The 21842-nt window shown below is 30.3% G+C and overlaps 1 protein-coding gene across 1 annotated transcript in view; it reads right to left on the reverse strand.

Annotated features, from left to right (window-relative positions):
- The window catches only part of LOC105621681 (dynein heavy chain 7, axonemal), a 39446-nt gene extending 17970 nt beyond the window's left edge, over positions 1-21476 (reverse strand). Inside the window, exons 1-20 of the mRNA XM_012203146.1 lie at positions 21180-21476; positions 20911-20917; positions 19743-19918; positions 18741-18890; positions 16964-17181; positions 15731-15853; positions 15392-15661; positions 14035-14339; positions 12569-12923; positions 11704-12177; positions 10775-11155; positions 9930-10366; positions 9720-9835; positions 8165-8987; positions 7364-7926; positions 6772-6969; positions 6437-6568; positions 4551-5091; positions 1875-2386; positions 298-644 (exon numbers count right to left, since the gene is read on the reverse strand). Coding sequence (XP_012058536.1) covers positions 298-644; positions 1875-2386; positions 4551-5091; positions 6437-6568; positions 6772-6969; positions 7364-7926; positions 8165-8987; positions 9720-9835; positions 9930-10366; positions 10775-11155; positions 11704-12177; positions 12569-12923; positions 14035-14339; positions 15392-15661; positions 15731-15853; positions 16964-17181; positions 18741-18890; positions 19743-19918; positions 20911-20917; positions 21180-21476 — 6425 coding nt within the window. The remainder of the gene's footprint in view (positions 1-297; positions 645-1874; positions 2387-4550; positions 5092-6436; positions 6569-6771; positions 6970-7363; positions 7927-8164; positions 8988-9719; positions 9836-9929; positions 10367-10774; positions 11156-11703; positions 12178-12568; positions 12924-14034; positions 14340-15391; positions 15662-15730; positions 15854-16963; positions 17182-18740; positions 18891-19742; positions 19919-20910; positions 20918-21179) is intronic.
- Between the last annotated feature and the right edge of the window lie 366 nt (positions 21477-21842).

The raw sequence follows: 21842 nt of genomic DNA on the forward strand, positions 1-21842 counted from the left end.
TTTTAATAAATATTTGTTTTAATATTTCTAAATCAATATTTACCAAATGTAAACATACATTTATTTGAATCCAACCCCATTAATTTAATTTAAATATATTTTCTTATTAAATAAATATTTACTATAAGTCTATTTGGTACTATTTACTATAGTACTATTTAAAGAAATACGTATTAAAATTTAATAAATTTTTTTCAGTTTAGAAAAATAGATCTTTTTGCTTTATATAACTTTGCTTTTATAATGCTAATTTAATGCGATTAAAGCGATTTTTTTCAAAATTAATTGAAAACTTACCTGAAAAGTACCAGATCCATTGGCGTCTTGGAGATATCGTTGTACTCCGCGAGATATTCCTCTACCGCTTCAGCGAGAGCGTCCCAGTCTTGGATCTCTATGTATATCTTGTGTTCGGCGATTGGATCATGAAAATCACAGTAAATGAGATTTCGCAACTGCACTTCCGTTATTTTTGTACCAGGCTCATCCTGTAAATCCCAAAAAAGTCGGTCCATGTCGTCGTCCATGCGTTCCTTTATAGTCTTTCGAATCTGCTCCACCAACCATCTACTGTCGGCTTCGTCAACCAACCGGTCCCCGTAAACTCGGAGCACTTCGTGAACCCACAGCCGCTTTATACTTGTCTTAAAAATTTATTAAACAAAAAATCATTTAATTCTATACGATAAATATTTTTTACATATTAATATTTTACATATTAAATTTTTGCAAAAAACTTTATAATTTTTTAAGATGCTTATTAGCATTATATCATTAAACAATACTTATCAATTTAATTTGAATATTACTATTCCAGTTTCAGATTGCGTTCCAAAACCGAAATTAAATCAACGCAGTTTTCACAACTAAATACATATATAAATTTATACCAACTAGATATGTATATATGTATATATATATATGTATAAATGTATATTATTTTATTATTTAAAAGTCCTTAATACACAGGATGAGTCACCTGCGCATTTTCTTTCTTTAAAATATTGGGAATATCAAGTAAATTAATTATAGCATTTATACACAATTTTTTTAAATACATAAATTTACAAATATTTTCCAAACGTTGATATATAAGAATTGTTTAATCATTCTTGTACACTTGTAACAATAATGTCATAAAAATTAACTCAAAACAACCCATCGTGTATAATAAAAATGACTAGAAAGTCGTCATATGGATATTAAAGAGAAGTAATCCAAGTAATATGTTTGAATTTCACTCAAATATGTTTTACTTATTTCCTATTAATTCATTCAATTGGCGAAACATAATATTAAAAAATTCGCGAAAAATTTGCAATGAAAATTTTAGAATTTTTATTTAAATTGCGAATATTATTCATATAAGTGCGCAAACGCAATTATTAAAATAACGTTATGATTACAAAATAAGTTTTTTACATACGTTGCCTGATCATTCATTTAAATTTACATTCTGTAAAAAGTTACATAAAGAGGCGCACAAGAAACTTTTGATGCAAATTTGTCAAATACTTGAATATTACATCGTGCCACTTGCTTATGAATTAATGAAGAGTAGTAAAACATAAAGTTAGACAAGGTCTGTTTACACTACCTTCCCTTGTAAGATCCAGTAAAAACCGAATAATGCATTTTTCTACTTAGTTGATGTATATTAACGTATCGGTCTAATGTTATTTATTATTATCTATTAAATTATTCATGAAGTGAAGATAATATAAAGTGTGATATATTTTTTTTAAAGAACAATTTCAAAAAAAAAGATATAGGAGCAAAAATATCATTAATTTTACAATTATTCACTTTCTTCTTAAAAAACAAATTAAGAAAATAATTTTGTACGATTTCTATTTTAATAGTTGACATCATACCACACTGACGATGGCTTCGGGAGTAGAAAGCAGCACACCCTGAATGACCCGCGAGAAATCTCGCAGATTGAACAGATAATGTGACTTTGCGGGGGTCGGCAGCAGGTTCATTCTCGTCTCCTTATACACGTCCAGAGTGGCGTAGACTAATTGATCAATGCACGGGTCAAAAAACTCTGGGAAATCACGGGTAGCAAAGTGCCAGGCGGTAATCTTGCTAAATATAGTGACCAGGACATCGTCATCGAACTCCGAGATTGCCAGAGTGACGAAATGCCGCTTAAATCGTGGCGTGACGTCACGTCCGCCGACAGGCGGACCCATCGCGCACATCAGCTGAACGTCTACGAGCTTGATCGGTACCACGTTCTTCCGATCGTACCAAGTCCAGTGATCGAGCCATTGACGCAAAAGTTCGATGGGAGGCTGCGCGCCAAATTGTTCCTTCTGTGGCATCGACACGTCGTCTACGAAGATCACCCAGTGCTGGCCGGGCGGCGCACCATACAGACCTTATTAGAAATAATTATTAAATAATAATAGTGAATCATGATAATAATAATAATGATCATAATAATGATAACTAAAGATAAATGGGCTTTTCGACAAATTTAAAAACACTTTGAATAAAAAATGATGAAATTACAAATGTAACAATTAATATGTATAAAAACAATTATTTTCAAAACAGACTTTTGCCTAAAGTCTTCTCTATCTTCATAACTGGTCAAGTTTTTTTGTGGCAAAAAGACAAAATTACAAATATATCTTAAACCGATATTTATGATAGATCCATATATTTAAGACCGTTTTATATAAATACAGTGTTAAGATATCATAAGCCAATCACAGACTGATATACAGTTGGTTCTTATATGTACATATGATGTCTTAAGTATAATCTAGAAAATGTTATAAACTTAAAACTATCTTAAGTAATGTCTCGGAGATGTATTAGCATCTTAAGACATTACTTAAGACAGTCTTAAAATAAAGACGGATAATGAATATCAGCCACAAAGCATAGCTTAAGATGTTATTTAAGATGGTCTTAAGATAAGAACAGACTGTAAATATCAGCCTTATAATAATTGAAGAACTATTTTCGAAATAGCATTTTGCCTTTCCCGCTTCTAAAATCCATCAAGTGTTATATTTTTTGCGATACTTTAAACGGCCGCATTTCTATGTCGATCATGCAAACTCAACGAAAAAGTTTCAGCTTCAAGATCATACACGGAGCTGAAAACAAATTATTTTTTTTAACTTCGCCCGAGATGTTCCAAAAAGCTTAAAAAGTCTCTTCTTTAAAATACTCTTGAGCAAAGTTAAAAACAACTTTCTTTTTTTGTAAGAAAAAACTTAACGAGATTTTGATCTCGTACTTTAAAATAAGTTTAAAATGCTTTTTAGAAAAAGCTTTATAATTATTTTCTACAAAATTATAGAACTTTATGGTTTGAAATGTCCTTTTAATTTTATTAGAAGAAGCAATCTTAATAATCTCCAGTAATAATTATTAATTTATATACATTATCTTAATAATTTATATATATATATATATATATATCTTAATTGTTTATATATACATATATTAAATAAAATATTTAAAATATTGTCATCCGTCAATAACAACTTCAAAAGTGGTAAGACCTATAAAATTGATTACCTCACAAATAACGACTTCTTCTTTATCTCACACATGATTTTAAAGTAATTTCAATAATTGTACAATATAATAATACATGAAAAGAACAAATATAAGAAATGCTGAAATATAAAAAGTAGTTTAGTAGATACAGATCTGAAAATAATTGTATTAGACCATCAAAACAATGATGTAGGGAACAAAATAATTATGTAGGAAAGCATAATAAGCAATGCTGTAAAAAGTTTTAATGTTCTAGCAATTAGCGTCTTATACGTTCTCATTTTCCAAGGATAGTCCTCAGATTGAACTTTGTGTCCTCGAACAAAGTTTGTCCCCAGATTGTCTTCAAATTTATCATTCTTGGATTATTGGTACTACGGAAACGATATTATTATAACATGTTTTAGTACAATACAATATATGTATGTACAACATGATATTAAGGCATGCCCAGTTTCATAATTCTGTGATTATCGATTCTATTCCATCGATAATAACCTAATTGCTGCAAATGTATTAATTGTTTTATTGTTGTAATTATCGCTGAAATGAAAAACAATTGACGAACAATTACATCTTATTTGATCTATTTCTTTCTTCTTGTTCTATCTCATTTTGGTGTATAGAAAAATAAATATTACAATGCTAGCACTGATAATAATGTGCTATTGATAATAATTAAAAAAATATGGTAAACATTAAAAATATTTGTATAACATTAATATATTAAATTCCGGTTTACTTATACAATTTGTTAAACAATATAAAACAATATATAAAATAACAGTAATTTTATATATGGATTAACTTTTCTTGTGTGCCAGCATATTTCGCAAAAAAGTTGAAACCTGTCCTCGAATTCAATAAAAAGATCTAGTAATCTAATAACGTTACATAATTACAATATTTTGATAATCTAACAAAATTACTTTCAGATCTGTATCTTGTTAAACTTTTAGATACTTCAGCAAAACTGTTTTTCCGTGTAATTTTAATAAAACGAATATTTAAATTGAGAGACAAACCTTTCTTCCTTCGATCCAATTTGCTCATAATGATATCCTGTGTCTGATTGGCGGTAGTCTGTGCCGAAAATATCACAAAGAGTGGTTTAAAGATCTCGGGATTGCTCTTCAGCAGGAACTCCATAATATAAACAGACTTTCCGGTGCCCGTCGGTCCGACCATAAGAACTGGCTTGTGATGGCGAACGAGATAAAAGAAGAGATGGAAATATCGGATGGTCTCCACCGTGAAGACGATGATCTGGTTGACCGGTATGTCTCTGGGAATCGGCGGAACATCCTTCAGATCCTCCAGCCAGAGTTTCCACTTGCCCTTACCCTCTTTGATGTACTTGTAGTCGAAGACCGATCCAGTGATCGGCAAAGAGACTATATAGGGTTCCGTCGGATTGCCGATTTCCGGCGATATGCCAAAGCGTTGACGAACTTCCTGAGGAAATTCACGTTCCGTCAACGCCCTGAAGAGAATATTAAACCACTCGCGATAGTTGGCCATCAGTATGACGCCCATCGCCCAGATGCACGAGAAAAAGAAGCAGCCCTGTGAAAAGAATAAGACTGATATTCATAGATCGTTCTTATTTTAAGACAATAAGACATTGACGGATTCACGAAAAAGAAATTATAAAAGCGCTCTCCCTTTGAATTCTTTTTTTTCAAAAACATTTATAGCGAAATGTTATATAATATTTTGAATTAATTACAATTTTGACGTTCCAAAAATATTTAATTTAAGAATTATTTAATTTAAGAAATTTCTACACTGAAAAAAAATATAGTCAGTTTTAATAAATATTTAGTGTGTGAATACTACCAACTAAATATTTATTAAATATAAAGATATGTTTATTTGATACAAGTAATGTTAATTTGATTTAACAATCTCTTATTTTACTGACCAAATATTTATTTAGTGTAAGTAAATGTTTAGTTAGCAGTATTGAATTAAATATTTATTAAAATTGACTATATTTTTTTCTCAGTGTAAATATAGAAAACATAGATTCTATTTATATTCTTCTTCTTCTTTTGTCTTAACATAATTTTAAATAAACATTTTATAAATTGTACATTTAAATAATACTTTTCAATATAATAATTTAAATAATAATTTAATGTTCTATTTTTTTATATTTGACTTTATAAAAAAGCTTTTATTTGCCCCAGTGATCTCCCTTTGACTTTATGAATCCGCCAATGTAAGATTAATGTTTTAAGGTGCTAATGCTGCTCTTTAATTAGTTCATAATATCTTAAGATTGTACTTGAAACAATTTTAAATATAAGAATCAATTATAAATACTGGCAAATGTCTTTCTAAACACTTCTTCACTAAAATGACTTCATGCTTTATAAAATGATTGAAATGTTGGTAAATTCAGTATATATTTAAACATAAAATTATTATGCTGATTATTAGTTTAATGTAAGAGTAATTGTAAAATTATAATTATATAATTAATTATAATTTAATTAATGTCTAAATATCTGTCTTATTTATAAATCGGTGTCAAATCAAGATTAATAATCAATAAATTAATATTAATTACGTCCGTTTAATCTTTTTGTGTTTATACCATTATTATTAAGAAAATAAATAAAAAATAAATAAAAAACTGCAGTTTTTTCGAGAAATACATTTATATATAATCAGAATTTTTTCTGCCAATATAAAATTAAACAAAATGGAAATAACTGTATAAATAAAAAATAACTGTACCTGTTATTTTTCCTGTTTAATTATTATTATTGATAAGATGAATAAAAATAGCAAACTGCATTTCTTTGAGAATCGGAATTTTTCTGCCAATTTAAAAGTAAAATAATAGTATATCTGAAAAGATACCTGATGATTTCACAATTTATGTAATATAATTTAGACTCACTTCCACTTGCGCTTTTATGTCCAAATCGGAAAGCGCGCTCATGTACTTCTGGTCGCGAAAATCATCCAGGAAGCAGTCGTACAGGTACATAATTGAGCGCGTTAGATTAGCATCCGGCATCGTTATCATTTCCTGCAGGCAGAGAAAAGACCGTGAGAACTTATAATTTCCGACGGAAACGAGAAAAGTTTCGCGTAACACGAACAAAGTTTATTTGTTTATTCTTTTCCTAACAATTGATATTCTTCAAGCATGAATCCAGAATTGAGTGTTGGGAATAAAAATTTCTTTAAAAGACTTTAAATTTCGTGAGAAAGAGCAGTTTTTTTTTAGACCTTTGCGCCACAACGACGTATCAGGTGCAACAAAGGCGGACAAAAACGCAGGTACATGTCTTTCAAATGGTTCTTAATATTCTCGGTGAAACTGAGCGGTAATGTGTTCAGCCACGAGATCAAAAGTGGCATCCAACCCAGACTCACTGGCTCCATGTAGATCATACCACATCGTGACACCGTGGCAGGTGATGCAACCTGATAATAATAATAATAATAATAATAATAATAATAATAATAACAATAATTTTTAACTTTAAGTTTTGAAATGTAAAATTTAAATTTTCTACTTATTTTCTAAGAGCAAATATTTTATGCTTAGAAGAAAAGGGTTAAAAATCATGATTTTATAAAAGACATATAGAAAATTTTGAGTCAATCGTTTAATAAAATTACATGAATCTACATGAAAATAATAGTGCATTTTTAAATTACTTTTCGATAATTGCAAATTTAAAAGAGATAAAATTTGCTTTTTGTTTTAAGAAATTTTTCTGTATACACAATGATAAGATAATCATTTTCTACAAACGAACTTTGCAATAGAATGTTGACTTTGATAGAAGTTGAATCAAAATAATTTATGAATTACCTCCAAATCCATAGGCTCGAAAATCAGATTCGTCGTAGGTGCGAGCATGATGATCTCTCCGGATATAAGGCAGAGTTTCTTATTGTCATCCAGTACCGTATTCATGCTCTCAATCCATATTGCATCTACGGGGCCGTCGAAGACCAGCCACTTCCTATTCAGGTTAAGGGAAGTGGCAAAGGCTCGGTAGGACACCGCCAGAACTCCGTCACTCCATTCGTGCGACGCGGGATCGAATTGGCCGTACAATTGGCCCAGCGTGATGGCCTTGGGATTGATGACGGTGATCTCTACGTGATGCTCGTCCATCAACTTTCTGTCCTCTAAGAGACCGAGACAATCTGCCAACATTCTATAGGCTGAAGTTTTACCGCCGAACGGCAGCCCGACGATCATGAAGCCGTGGCGCACGATCATCATTTCGTAGATCTGCTGGATCTTCTCTAGGAAATAATCCGTACACTGCAGATTTGCCATGGCGCACGCATCCCGTGTGCACGCGTTGATGTGTGTATAATCTGGCGTTGGTAGCACAACACCGGGAAACAGGTCCGAAGCTATTCCTGGTGTTAAAGAAAATCCCTTAAAATTCTTTTTATCAATGAAGATTAACTTCAATCTCGGTTTATAATTAATACTTTTATGAATAATGAGCTGAATCATTTATGTAAAGAAAACACATATATTTAAAAAATTATCCACTTTGCTCACATATTTTTAACAAAGTCAAACAAATTAAAAAAAATTGGACCAATTATTCACCTCTAAAGTAGAAGAAAAAGACGCAAGAAGAAAATCTACCTTCAAAAAGCGGTAGATCATGGACTAGAAACTTTGGTAAATTAACATCCAAGATACTCCTCAGCATCAAGATATCCTCGGATTCATGGGGATAGCGAAGCTTTAGATTGCCGGCGGCGATCAGCACGGATTTAACTGCCCTCATGCCGTAATCATAATGATTCTGACTGCTAAGTTGTTCCGAACAGAGCTTGTAAGCGGTGACAATCTTCACGGCTAACGGTCTACCATTGTAGAACCCATAAGAATACAAGGTATTCTCCGCAATAAGAGCATAATCAGGCACCATCATTGCTACTGGCCGGAAGAGGGCCTTGAGATTGTCCGGCAGTTCGGTTCTGCCGGCGTAACCCGGATTCATAGTAATGAATGTAGCGCAAGTGGGGTCGAGATAGATTTCCGTGCCCTCGAAGATCAACTTCTCGGCGCCGGCGTTGATCGCGCACTGAATCGTCAGGATCTGCTGCGCGACGACCGACAGGACCTCCAGATCGATCCGATTGAATTCATCGAAGCAAGACCAGGCACCGCACGAGGCGAGACCCTTGAAAAACTTGCCCAACGCGATATAGTCGAGGCCCTCGGAACAATTGAAGACCACGCACTGCTTAGCGACCGCCTTTGCCAAGTCCTTCGTGGTCTCCGTTTTGCCAGTACCGGCTGGTCCTTCGGGTGCGCCGCCCAGGTGAAGGCTCAAGGCGCCGAAAAGGGTGCGGTAGCATCGATCTGTCAGGGGAGTGATTACCAGGCGAGATGTATTGCCGAGGTATTCGCAGCCATAGCATATGTATGAATTGATCATATACGCCCACATGTTGTCCTCCTACTCGGACAAGATGTAATTGCAGTAAATAATGCAGAATCGGAAGTAAAATGAAAATACAATAGAAGTAACGAATTAATTTGACAAATTACTAATTATAACTGTAATTATAAACGCTATTTTGATTACATGTATTGATTTAATAAATTCAATTAATTTATTAAATTTATTAAATTATAAATTTAAAAGATAAAATGTAAAGTTTTCTCTATTTTACAAAAATGCCAGAAAGCACATAAACATTCTATGAATATTTGTTTAAATAACTACATTCTACAGAAATACTAAAAAAACTATCAAATATTAATCGTATTTTTATAATGCATTTGAATAACTTACTATTGAATATAGATATTTACTGAATGTACATAAAACATTTTATACAATATTCAATGGAATATTGAACGTGGAATATTTTATATAAGTGGACCTAATCTTGTTTTATGATAAAAAGTACATCGTGCATAGTTCATTAACTTTATGAATATCCTGAGGAACATTTTATAAATGGTTTTATTATAAATATATATATAATAAATTTCTGAATAGAATGTTTTATTCACAGAATTCGATTCAAATATTTTCGATTCAAATAATTAAGAACATTTTAACTTTATAAAATTATTCATGGAATATTTTGTGCTATCTAGAAATAAGTTAAAGATACGTTAAAGTAACGTATTTAAGATAAAGTCTTGCAATAAATATTGAATATTAATTAAACAGACGTACCAGCCAGTAGTATCTAAGTTGGCACAACCATCGGAAGTCGGTATTTTTTATAACTTGCTCCTCATAGAGTTCCGCGAGGACGTCCTTGCTGTGAACATTCAAAGTAACCAGCGCCTCTAAAAAAAAAAAATCAACAAACAGTTCCCATCGATATATAAAATTATTAAAAATACTCCAAAATGTTTTAGAAGCACCAGTTTAATTACGTACCCAACGTGATGCGATTCTGCTTCGAAAGGGTTCCCCTGATCAGCTTAATGATGTCGTTGAGCTCTTCCTGGCATTGCGCCAAGTATCTTTTCAAACCAACCACTCCCTTCAGCATGGCCTCCTCGACTTGTTGCGTCCAATATGTTTGATCTACGCAGAGAACAGTCTGACCGGGCCACTCGAGGACCCAAGTCGTTCTCACCTTCATGTGGTACGCCAGAATCGCTTGGTACACCATGTGACGCACGCTCTTCCGCATTTCCGTCTCGAGCTCAATCAGCCACTTCTCGACTTGTCCTCTAGTAATGGAAGTGGATATGATCTCTAAGATATCAACCTCTTCGCCTTCCGTGGATAGCATCGCTAGCACTTCAAGCTCTTCGTTGAACCTCAGTCGAGCTATGCCTTCGAAACATTTCTTCAGATGCGGCTGCACGCTGAAGAACAATTTCACTCAATAAAAATTAATCTTATACTTCTAGTTCTTGAAATAAAAAATCAAATAAATTATGTATTATTTATTTATTTAAATATAGATTATTATTATATAATTACATAAACAATTTATTTAATTAAATCGTATTTGATTCTTTCTCAGAAAAACAATCAAGGAAGAATAATATAATTTATCTCTCTTATTATTAGTAAAATAAAAATTAAAATATACACATTAAGATCTAAAGTAGAAATTTAAAAACATGAATAAGATCAAATTTTACAAAATTAAAATTATACATTATTAATTTTATATGTAAAATTATAAACTAAAGTTACTTTCTGTAGATTGTTATTATTATTATTATACATTTAGTATTTCTGAATTTGAGATTTTATAAATGACTTACCGTGTCGGATCTTTCGTCTCGGAGAGAATCTCCAGCAGCTCGTCGTTGGAGAGGAAGAAGAACCTGGGGAAGAAGAGTCTCTTCCTCTCCAAATAATCATTCAGACCTTTTTGAATTAATTCCAACAGCCCAAAGCTCTTTTTCAGACGTTCCAGCATCTTCTCGATCTCGATGATAGCAAGAACGTGCGGCTCGCTGTAGACATTCTTCATGATCTCCCGCCAAATCTTGTCGACCTGCACAAACTTCCTTCCTTCTTCCGGCATCTGCTGTTGGATATCCGGCGAAGTGAAGATTGGTTCCAAGTACATCCATGTGCCCTGCACCTTCAACCATTGTTCCAGAATGTTCTCCAGCAGGTGTAATGTCTTCTCCCATTTGCTAAAATTAAAAAATTTTATGTAATAATATTAAATAATTGTTATTATACATAAATCACAAACTAATAAAATTAAACTAACTAACGAAATAAAATTAAATAAAGTAAATTGATTACGTAAATAAAATATTATTTATCAAATAAAATAAATTTAATTAATTAAATAATAACATTAATTTTATCAGTTTGAAATTCATAATTTTATCAATTATAAATGTAATTTGTAATTTATAATATCAAAATAATAATTAATATTTATAAATATTGAAAATATAAATATACTGAAACAATAAATAAATAAAATTGCAATAAATAAATTAGAACGCAATAATAAAAATTATAAGTAACAATATTTGTAGAGATAAGATATATGATACAGATTATTACTTTTAATATAAAGAAGATAATAATAAATTAATAAATAATAATGAATAAAAAAACAATAATTTAATAAATAAAAGATATATTAAAATAAATTGAGAGGTTCAAGCTTCTGGAAATGTTAATTCATTATTTTCAACATTAAGCTCTTCGTAGAATTAATTCTTACAGTATTCTCTCCTCAAAGGGTTTGATGTAAGGTGAATTTTTAATGATCACCGCCTTTGTAATGTGATCATCCAGTAAGAGCTGTATCTCGTCGACGCCGGCGATGACAAAGGTACCGGTGTCCTTGTAAGGATTCACCGTAAAGGTCAAATCAACCCAGTCACGATGCATCTTGTCCATACCTTTTTCCAGAGTGCCCTCTTTCGTGGCAGCTTCGGAGACGCCTTCGAATTGCGGGACGAAAGCGTCCAGACCCATAAGTAGGATCTTACCCAGTGTTAGATCGACATCGAACTTGATTGGAATGTCCACAATCGCCGAGATCTGATCCCAGTGCCGCGCTTTCAAACCAGGATTACCCAGAGTCATCACCACTGGCATTCGATCCTTAAACTCTTCGATTCTCTCACGAACTGTGGCCGCTAGTTCACGCACGTCCGGCTCCTGGAACGCCTTCTCCAACTTGTAGATTATCCTACATTCGATTTTATCGTCAAAAAACCAATCACAAATGCGGCGTAATAATAATATAAATCACATCGTTGTCGTTGTTAAATTTGCGTTATTATCTATGTAAGAAATTCAAAACAGAGTTTATAAAAATTAAAAATGATTTAATTTTTGAAAAACATATCTTCTTTTAGTGTAAAAGGCTTTATAAAATATATGCATTGTTATTTGTTGAGAAAAGTTGGTCAAAATTTATTACCTAATTAGAAAACTCTACTCACTACTACGATAATATTTATCTTTTCTATAATTATTTGTCTATAATCATTAAATTGATTTAATTTAGGCATAAAAATTAAAAATTGTTTTGTTCTTAGTGTTGTTATAACTTCGATATAACTTTGACGAATATCGACCTGTAATACGTTCCTACGTCATTGTCAATGTCTTCGGGGTTGTAAGAGCCGATTGTGCTGTTTATCCATTTGTCATATTTGGTCAAATACTCGCAGATGCAGTCAAAGAGCTTCTTGAACGGTAGCAAACGATCAGCAATCCGTTTTCGTAACGGATATTGCGTGATTTCCCAACCGAAGGCAACCTCCTCCTCGTTGAACTTGTCAATTTTGTCCATTGCTGTGATCAACCGATTCTCCAAAATTTGCGCCTTGCGCTGATATTGATACACCTCCTCGATGTTGCCGTAATATTGCATCTCTTCCACTTGCTTCACATATGAGTCCAGTTCCTCAACGAATTTCTGATATCTAACTGTAGAAAAAAAAAACAAACTGTGTCTTTCAAAATATATTTATACGTAATGTTAACGTCAAAAATAAAATAATTTTTAAAAAGGCAAACATAAAATAAATTAATTTTGATAAACGCTAACACATGGAGACATGTAAATATAAAATATTTGCGACGAGTGATCAATTTTTTATTGAGTGTTACTTTAAAAAATCAAACGTTCAATTTTAAAAAATACGTGGTTTATATTTTTAGAAAGAAAGAAATTTATTTCTATGTAACGAAATTCTATGAATCTCAGTTTAAATTATTAATAATACAGTCATATCCAAAATTATTACTGAGAGAAAATGTACTAAATGTTAATAATATTTGTTTGAATGATACTAACTGAATATTTACACGTTTGTAAACATACTTTTTTGGTACATTAATTTGATTCAGCAATAATTTTTTTATTTGATATAAATATTGACCGTATTTACAGTTTATTTATATCGTAAATATAAATGTTAAATTAATACTATCTAAACAAATATTTATTAAAATTTAGTATATTTTTTCTTGGTGTAGATATCTTATTAATTAGTCTTTTTAAAAAAATACGAATTATTGTTTTTTTTAATAATTTTTCTGGGATTAAGTTAAGATCCATGCGTGCCTATTTTTCTGAAATTTATTGCATAATTGTGTTTAAATGCATGTTAATAGTATAGTTTAAAAAAATAAGATCATGTAGATTGATCTCCACAAAGTTGTGATTTCAATTCAATTAAATATTTAGAAAGTCACTTAAAGAAAAAAATTTGTAATCGAAAATTCATTTCGAAACAAGATTTATAAATTAAAATTATGAAAAAATTGGGACGAATAATTTACAGAAAACTAGCAGAAAATTTATCAAAAAGAATTACAGAACAAAAAAAGAAATACATAATAAAATATTAAATATTAATAATTTATTAATAAATAAACCTATTAACAAACTATCGTACTTATTTAAATTTATTTCTAACTAAAAATTATGAAATTTATAAAGATTTCTAATCTTGAACATGGCTGAATATAATTCAAGTAATTAAATTAATCCAGATTATTGTCGATCAGAATATCATCGAGGGAATGATACTACCTTTTAGCGCATTTTGGTACTCCTGCGTCTTGTTCTCGATGATCATTCGGTTGTCCTCCAAGATCTGGGGCATTCTGTGATACCATTGGAAGACCGTGCTGTTGTTACTTATCTCGCTCTCCGTTAGCAGCCAGTAATCTGACAGAAGCACGATGTACTCGATCACCTCCAGCAGTCTGAGCTCCAGGCTCTTTAGAGTGACGTCACTAGTAATTCGGACGAACTTGATGAGTTCCATCAGAGCCGCAGTATCAGGAGGTGGGGTGAGGATTCGCTCGGATATAGCTTCATATTCCGCTGTGGTACTGGATACAGATTAGTTTGAGAGAAATGAACGCTATATAACATTCAGGGATAGAGAATTATAGGGGAAACTCAAATTAACTGTACACAGAATAACTTAAAAATAACTCCGCAATTAATTTCACGTGCTAAATGCAAAAAAGTTACGACTTGTGCATGTTTCATTATGTAATAATCGTTGCATAAATAAAAAAATAATACAAAGTTCAAATTTTGCATAATTAATTATTATAATTAATTAATTATTATAATCTATATTGTTAAAAAAATTCATGTTAAATTTAACACATTTTGTGTTAAATTCTTCTTCCAAAGATCCATTCAAATTTTAACTACACAAAATAAATTGTTAGAAAGTAAAAATAAATTACAAAAGAAATTATAACATAAAAAATATAACAGTGACACGATTGTGGAATTATTTTTTTCAATAAAATTAACATTTATAATATATAAATTAATACACTTCATTCATTTATCCTAAAATTGTTTTAAAATTATAATATTATTTTTTATCACTTATTATTTATCGTCTTACTCTAAGTTGCATTATTTTAATACTAAAAAGTGTTGAATATCAATTTAATATAAAATATTTAAATAACAGAATCACACAATGTTAAATTAACAAGCAGATATATTAAAAATTCAATACAAAAATTTTAACATGGACTAATTTTAATACATATACATCATACAGAATGTTTTCTACTACATGCTCCAATAAAATATGTGGTTCTCTCAAAGTAATGATTATCTTTACAGAGAAAGCTACAGTGACGTTAAAATGTTAATGAAATAATGCAATAAAATAATAACTTATAATAAATCTTACTAAAAAACTTACTAAAAAAAGCTATAAGATCCTTTTAAAAATAGATTCCGTCTCTTAAATCAATCTTTAAATAATTTCGAAATCCACACTATGCACAAATCTGCCAAAATATTAATTAAAAACTAATAAATTGTGAAAAGTTAAAGGTAAAAATTAACAAAGATTTTTAATACTTAATTTTAAAAAGTTTTAGATGCGTTATATATATTTAATATTCACTTCTCCGCCGTATTCTGATATCGATTGACAAGGCGCTGAATTAGTAGTCCTTTGAAGTATTCAATGTTCTCCACCAGGGCCATAATGAAGGGCGCGAGAGAAACTTCGAAGAATCCCACAAAAAGCGTCCTCTCGATATCGATCGGTATTCTTCTGGCGAGATCATGATAGAGTTTAATTTTCTTTTCGTACTCCTCCAGCTTTATCCTCTCTCTTAGCAAGAAAACCTCCGTCCGATCGAGTTCCTCGTCATTGTAGAGGTAAGCGAATCTGCAAAAAAACGGACGTTATCGAGCCACGTTTATCACAGCCACCTGCGGCAATAGGATCGATAAGTACTTTTTCAACTCTGCCATCTTCTGCTCCGGAATTATTCTTTCACGATCGACCAGCTGATTTATCTGTCTCTTGAGCTGCTCCACGATGGTCTGCGATATCTGCGGCTGCGAAGCGCACAGGAAACTGTTTGTAATAATAATTTAAGAGACAAGTATTTTAACAATTCACGACTTATTATGTAAACATAAATGTATATAATTTCATGGTTACACGTTAAAACGTGAATTTATAAAATTGTGATTCTTTAAAATTATTACATTATTTTATATAAGTAATCTTTATAACAATTATTATTATTATTATTATATAAATTTAAATTATTAATAATAATTTTTTTATCACGTACAGGATATTCGAGATAGACAAAATAATGTGAACAAAATAATGTGAAAAATATACCATCAACTTATTTTATTAATAAGAAGTTGACTTATTATAATTTGTCTTAAATACAAATTCTATCCTTGTTGGATTAGTATCATACATATACTTGAAAAGTATAGCAACTGCAATCCCAGTAAACAGCAACTAACAGTAACATAACATCAATTTTACAATTTTACACTTAATTGTATAAACACATATAATATAATACATATTTTACAATTAAATTTTGTTGTTAAATACGAAATTATATTGATATTACGTTATTATTACTTTATGTTTATATATTATTCTTCTCTAACAGAACATCTTCTAATTATTTAAAACATATTAGAGGAAGAAATTCGTTTCTTACTTTGCTCTTCAAAACCATAAATGGTATTTAAATGTAGGTATTTTGAATAAAGAGAAATTTTTGTGTAAATGTAGATATTTTGAAGAATAAAGAGAAATTTTTGGAAAATAAAGTAAGAAAAAATTTCCTTCTCCAGTATTATTATATAAACAATTAAAAGACATTTTACTAAAAGAATAGTACAACATTTCATTGGTAACTATTCGAGCATTGAGTAACTGTTCCAATGAGAATAAAATTTATTTATTATTAAAAATAAATGATCCAATTTCTTATTAATAAAACAAATAATAAAATAAATAGTATTAGGTGTTTATATTATTCTGTCTGTCCCTTGTCCTCTGACAAACAATTATTGAAATTGAAAATTAATATACATATATATTCTAGATAGTCACGTAATAATGAATTAAAAGATAGAGACAGGAGAAATGATTTTATTTCGATTCTTATTTTATGATCAAAGATTTCAGAACAGGAAGTCAGTTCTTCACTTGAATCTTCGTATTTTATGATGCGGAACCTTGAGAAATTCTGGAGGTCCTGCCCAATCAAGGTAGAGTTGTGTCTCTAATCTTTCAAAATTCTTCACACCATCGCATATCGCCCTGAGAATGTCGCAAAGCGATTCCTTAAATTTGTTGAAAGATGGTTGGAAAACGAGTTCATTGGAGACCACGACGATGTTCACGTTAAAGCAGCAAGCTACGGGCTGTGAAGAAATACAAAAGAGATAGTACGAAATGATATGACTCCCTTTGTGTACAAATCGTTTGCCTGTAGTGTTTCGTTTGCTTGTACTCTCACTTTTGCCGAGGTTGTTTGCGCAAAAAAATTATAGCCTATAGCTTGATTACCTACATGAATTTTTGCACACAAATAAAAATTTTAGAAATGGAGTTACATTGGCCTACATGTATTTATCTATTACATACAAGTATTACTGCCTATCGTTTGATATTGGCTTCAATATTGGCCAGACAATATATTACCAATATTAGCCATAAATTGGGGCCATATTAGCAAGAAGTAAAATTTTCAGAAAAATTCATTATCACAATTATATCTATTTCTGCAAAAAGCGAAGTTTAATGTTTATAATTTTAAAGCTTTGAAAGACTCTATAAACTTATTTTTTTTCAAGTATTATTTGCTCATAATTTAACAAAAAAGCAAAGTAAATGTCTGTTAACAGTTCGCGTGGAAATCAAGATAAAAGTAAAAATTAAAATTCTAGGAAATTAAAAAAAATCGTTTTTCAATAATACCTATTTATTTACAAAAATATTATAAGAACAAAGTCGAAGGTTCAAAAAGAGGAAAATTTTTTTACTTTTCTAGATACTATCCATTCATAATTTGCAAAATAAATGTCAAAACTTTGAGTGAGAATCGAGATAAAAGCAAAAATAAAAATTTTAGAAAATCCAGAAAGGTTATTTATTAATAATATCTACTTAGGTGCAAAATGATATAAAAACAAAGTCGAAAGTTTAAAATTTAAAAGAAAGATAAATCGTTTATATTTTTCTGATTTTACTATCAGCTCATAAGTTGTTGTCAAGAAATGTTGATTAAATGTTACTTAAAATCGTTTTATTACTGCGTTTTATTTACTATGTTTTTTTTCCTACATTTTTTGAATATATGAAAATGACACAAGATGCCAAAATGTAATGTAATGTAAGATTACCAAATATCTTAGAGTAAGTAATTAAGAATGCAGATTTTAAATGGTTCACATATCAATTGTTTAAATTTGATTCTTATATGATCTTCTATTTTTTTTGATATTATTATTATTATTCGAAAGCTTTGCATGACAATCGAAATAAAGACAAAAGTGAGAATTCTAAGAAAAGTTATCAATAATCTGCAAAACTATCTGCAAAAATTAAATAAAAATGAAGTTAAAGTCTTAAAATTTGAAAAAGAGAAAAGTTAATTATTGTTTTAAATTATCCGCTAATAATCTATAGAAGATGCAAAATAGACAACTTCTAAATTTCACCATCAGCTGTCATCTTTTGTTTATTTTTAAATCTCCAATTGTCATAACATTATGCGCGCGATAGGAACTCAAGGCGAACAAGCGGACGAGCCTTGAAAAGCCTTGATAAGCAGAAATTGATGGAAATTGTGTCTCGTAGTTCCAATAACGTTCGCGCGACAGCGGATAAGCGGAGGAAGGAAACGCCGAACGCGTGCGAGTTTCCTCGTCTGAAAATCATTTCGCGTCGATTGATCATAAAGGTAGATATGTATATTCACCTTGCCGTTTACAATGTAATTAATGAAATCCTTCAGAGAATATTTGCAGACTCTTAAAAGCTGCTCCTCCATCAATTTGCCGGCACAATCGAAGAACCGTTTGAACTGCTTACGTCGCAACGGGCTGGGAACCATATTCTTTCTATTATTCTGTAAATTAAAAAATCAAAGAACGCTTCTCGCTTTTAAGGATGTACTACATGTATTATTTAATAAAATTTAAAAATTACAAAATTATATGTAACGATAAATAATACAAAAACTTGAATCAAAGACGATCAACGCGAAAGGCAGTTGATAAATAAAAAATTCACATAGAAAGATTAAATCAAAGTCGATATTAAAAGTAGGTAAAAAAATTTCGAATATTTCGATTATATATCTTTGGACATTTGTATATATTATCATCGCAGAATCATAATGTACGATTAATCCATTAATCCAAGGAGAGAATTACATATTTTTCTAAGTTATATTTGTGAAAGTAATACAAAAAGTTTAGTGGCGATTTAAAAACGTAATTAAAAAATTATTTCCATAAAAATAGGTATGTTTTTAAAAAAATGAAATAAAATAAGAAAATTTTAATGTAAACTATAAAATTGTTAGATATAAATTTAATCTTTAATTGTTTTTTACGAATAAACATTTATTTTTATGCAAAAAGTATGAATTTTCAATTCCAGTCACTTTTTGCAAAGACTGTACATCTAATACATCTTTAAATAGATTTATCATATATAAATGAAAATAATAAACAGACAAAGAAAGTGAAAACTCGAAATTCCAGAAATAACTTTTAATTTATTCCAAAATTTAACTGTCGGGCAAAATTAATATTAATAAATACTCGGGTAAATAAAAGAAATAAATAAAAAATCCATGAAAGCTTAAGGAGACAGAGAGAATAAAAAATCAAGCAAAATAAAGTTGATTTGCCTGATTCTTCTTTTAATGTGATGTAGCGATAATTAACATGTTATTTCTTTTCCAATGCTTTACCACGAGAAATATCTCTTGAATCCCGGTATACCAGACATTCCTCAGAATTCGCCGATTGGCGATGATCTGACGAATGAGTAGAGTGTAAAAATTCTTCAGATTCCAGCTTTCCTTGTGCACGACGATGTGCTCCAAATTGATCAGCCGAAATGTACTGAAAGAATTGACATTATTCGCTACACAACAAATCACAGCGCAAATTAAGTGTGTTTATAATTCCGATCGATACCTGTAATCGCGAGCCCACTGCTCCAGAATCATTCGCATGCATGGATTTATCAAATACAACTCGGTGTGCAGAATTTCGCGGTACTGCTTTATTTGCTTCCGTAAATCTAGCAGAATATACCGCTTCTGAATCATGTCGAACTGCAACGCGATCGGCACAATTAAATCGCCGATGGCAAGAACTCTGATCTCTAGTCTGCATTTCGCAGTTTTTCAAAATAAGCATCGAGACAATGAAATAAAATAAATTCACAATTTTGTTACTATAAGAGTTAGCTACATATGGATAGGATTTCAGTAACTTCATAAGTAAAAAAAAAAATAACTATTTTTTGGAGAATTGAAAAAAACGTTCTAATTTTTAAACCTGCAATGCTAAAAATAATTAAAAATTGTATAAATATGTAAAAATTATCTCCTTATTATCTCATATATTAAATGAATGAAACATATCACTTTTAAAATCTATTTCCCAAAAAAACCAAAAATGAAATATTGAAAATATTAAAATATTTATTTATGTCGTTTTTATAAGAAAATGAGCATTTCCATACATATGACACAGGGTTTTTTAATTAGAAAATTCTGTAAATGATAGCCTTCTAAAGACGTTATAAAATAACAGGTTGTATAAAGAAATGACATTATAATAAAATAAATGATATTTAGCTTTATTGTTAAAAAAATATACAAAAAAAGTAAACTCATAACATTAAATTCCAATATGCAATATTTCATTAATGTCTGTATTTTTATGGTCTAATGTAAGAAGACTTAAGTCACTTTATTGTATCTCACTCTAAATTATAGTAAACTTGATATGTAGGAAAGAAATACTCAAATTAATGTGATTTTTAAAGAAAATCATGTATCTACCTTTCCTGATTATACCTTTTCTGAATCCCCTGATATCTCAATTTGAACAAAAAAATTAACTTACATGATTTCTGAAATAATCGATTCATTGTACGTTGAGATAGAAAATCTTGCCACGGAATATTTGAAATTTAAAACTCTCCTATTTAAATATCTATTTTTAATAACTGTAAGCCTTAATATTTCATTGAAATATTATTCGATATTTTTCTTATATTTCAGAATCTTGTCGATAAAATATTAAGCTTATCTTCAGTTACCTCCGATCTGATTTTATTCTCAAATTGATATAGAAGTCTCATTTATAATTCGATCTTTCTTCCGATGGCCAACCTGTGATGGATGTTCCTCGAAAGGATCCGCGAGCGCGAACTCGATGATAGCCTTCTTCATGTTTTTTGTGAAGTCCTCCTTGATTTCGAGGAACAGATCACCGACAAAATCGGGAAATTTCTTCCGTAGAGTGCCAGGAACTAAATCGAGTATCGCCTCGACGAAAATGTCCTCGACGCTCACCGTGCGAATTGTATCGACTCCATTGCAAATGTAATAATAATATCTATTGACGTCCTTATCTTCACTCAGATCCACATCCTTTTCTAGCTCTGGTTTCACTATCAAACCCACCATAAATCTAATCGCAAAGATCGAGATTCATTTAAAACTTCGAACTTCTTCCAAGAGATAATATAACAATTAATCAAGTATCATTATTTTCTAATTCACATTATTAATAACATAAATCGTTTCACTTTATATTAAGTAATTAGTTTAGCATATCTGTTGAATAATTGGTTTTCATCCCTTAATATACTCATTTAACATTTTTGTATAATTCAATTCAAATTTCATTTTTAATTGTAATAATTTTATAATTTTATTAAGTTTAATATAGTTATGTAGATTTATATAAATTAAATAATTCAAATTTAATTATATTTACGTTGACTGTGCCACATGATTTAGATCTGACATAATACTTGAAAACTTAGTTTA

The sequence above is a fragment of the Atta cephalotes genome (genome assembly GCF_000143395.1).
Source record: "Atta cephalotes unplaced genomic scaffold scaffold00035, whole genome shotgun sequence".
In the NCBI taxonomy this organism is placed as follows: domain Eukaryota; kingdom Metazoa; phylum Arthropoda; class Insecta; order Hymenoptera; family Formicidae; genus Atta; species Atta cephalotes.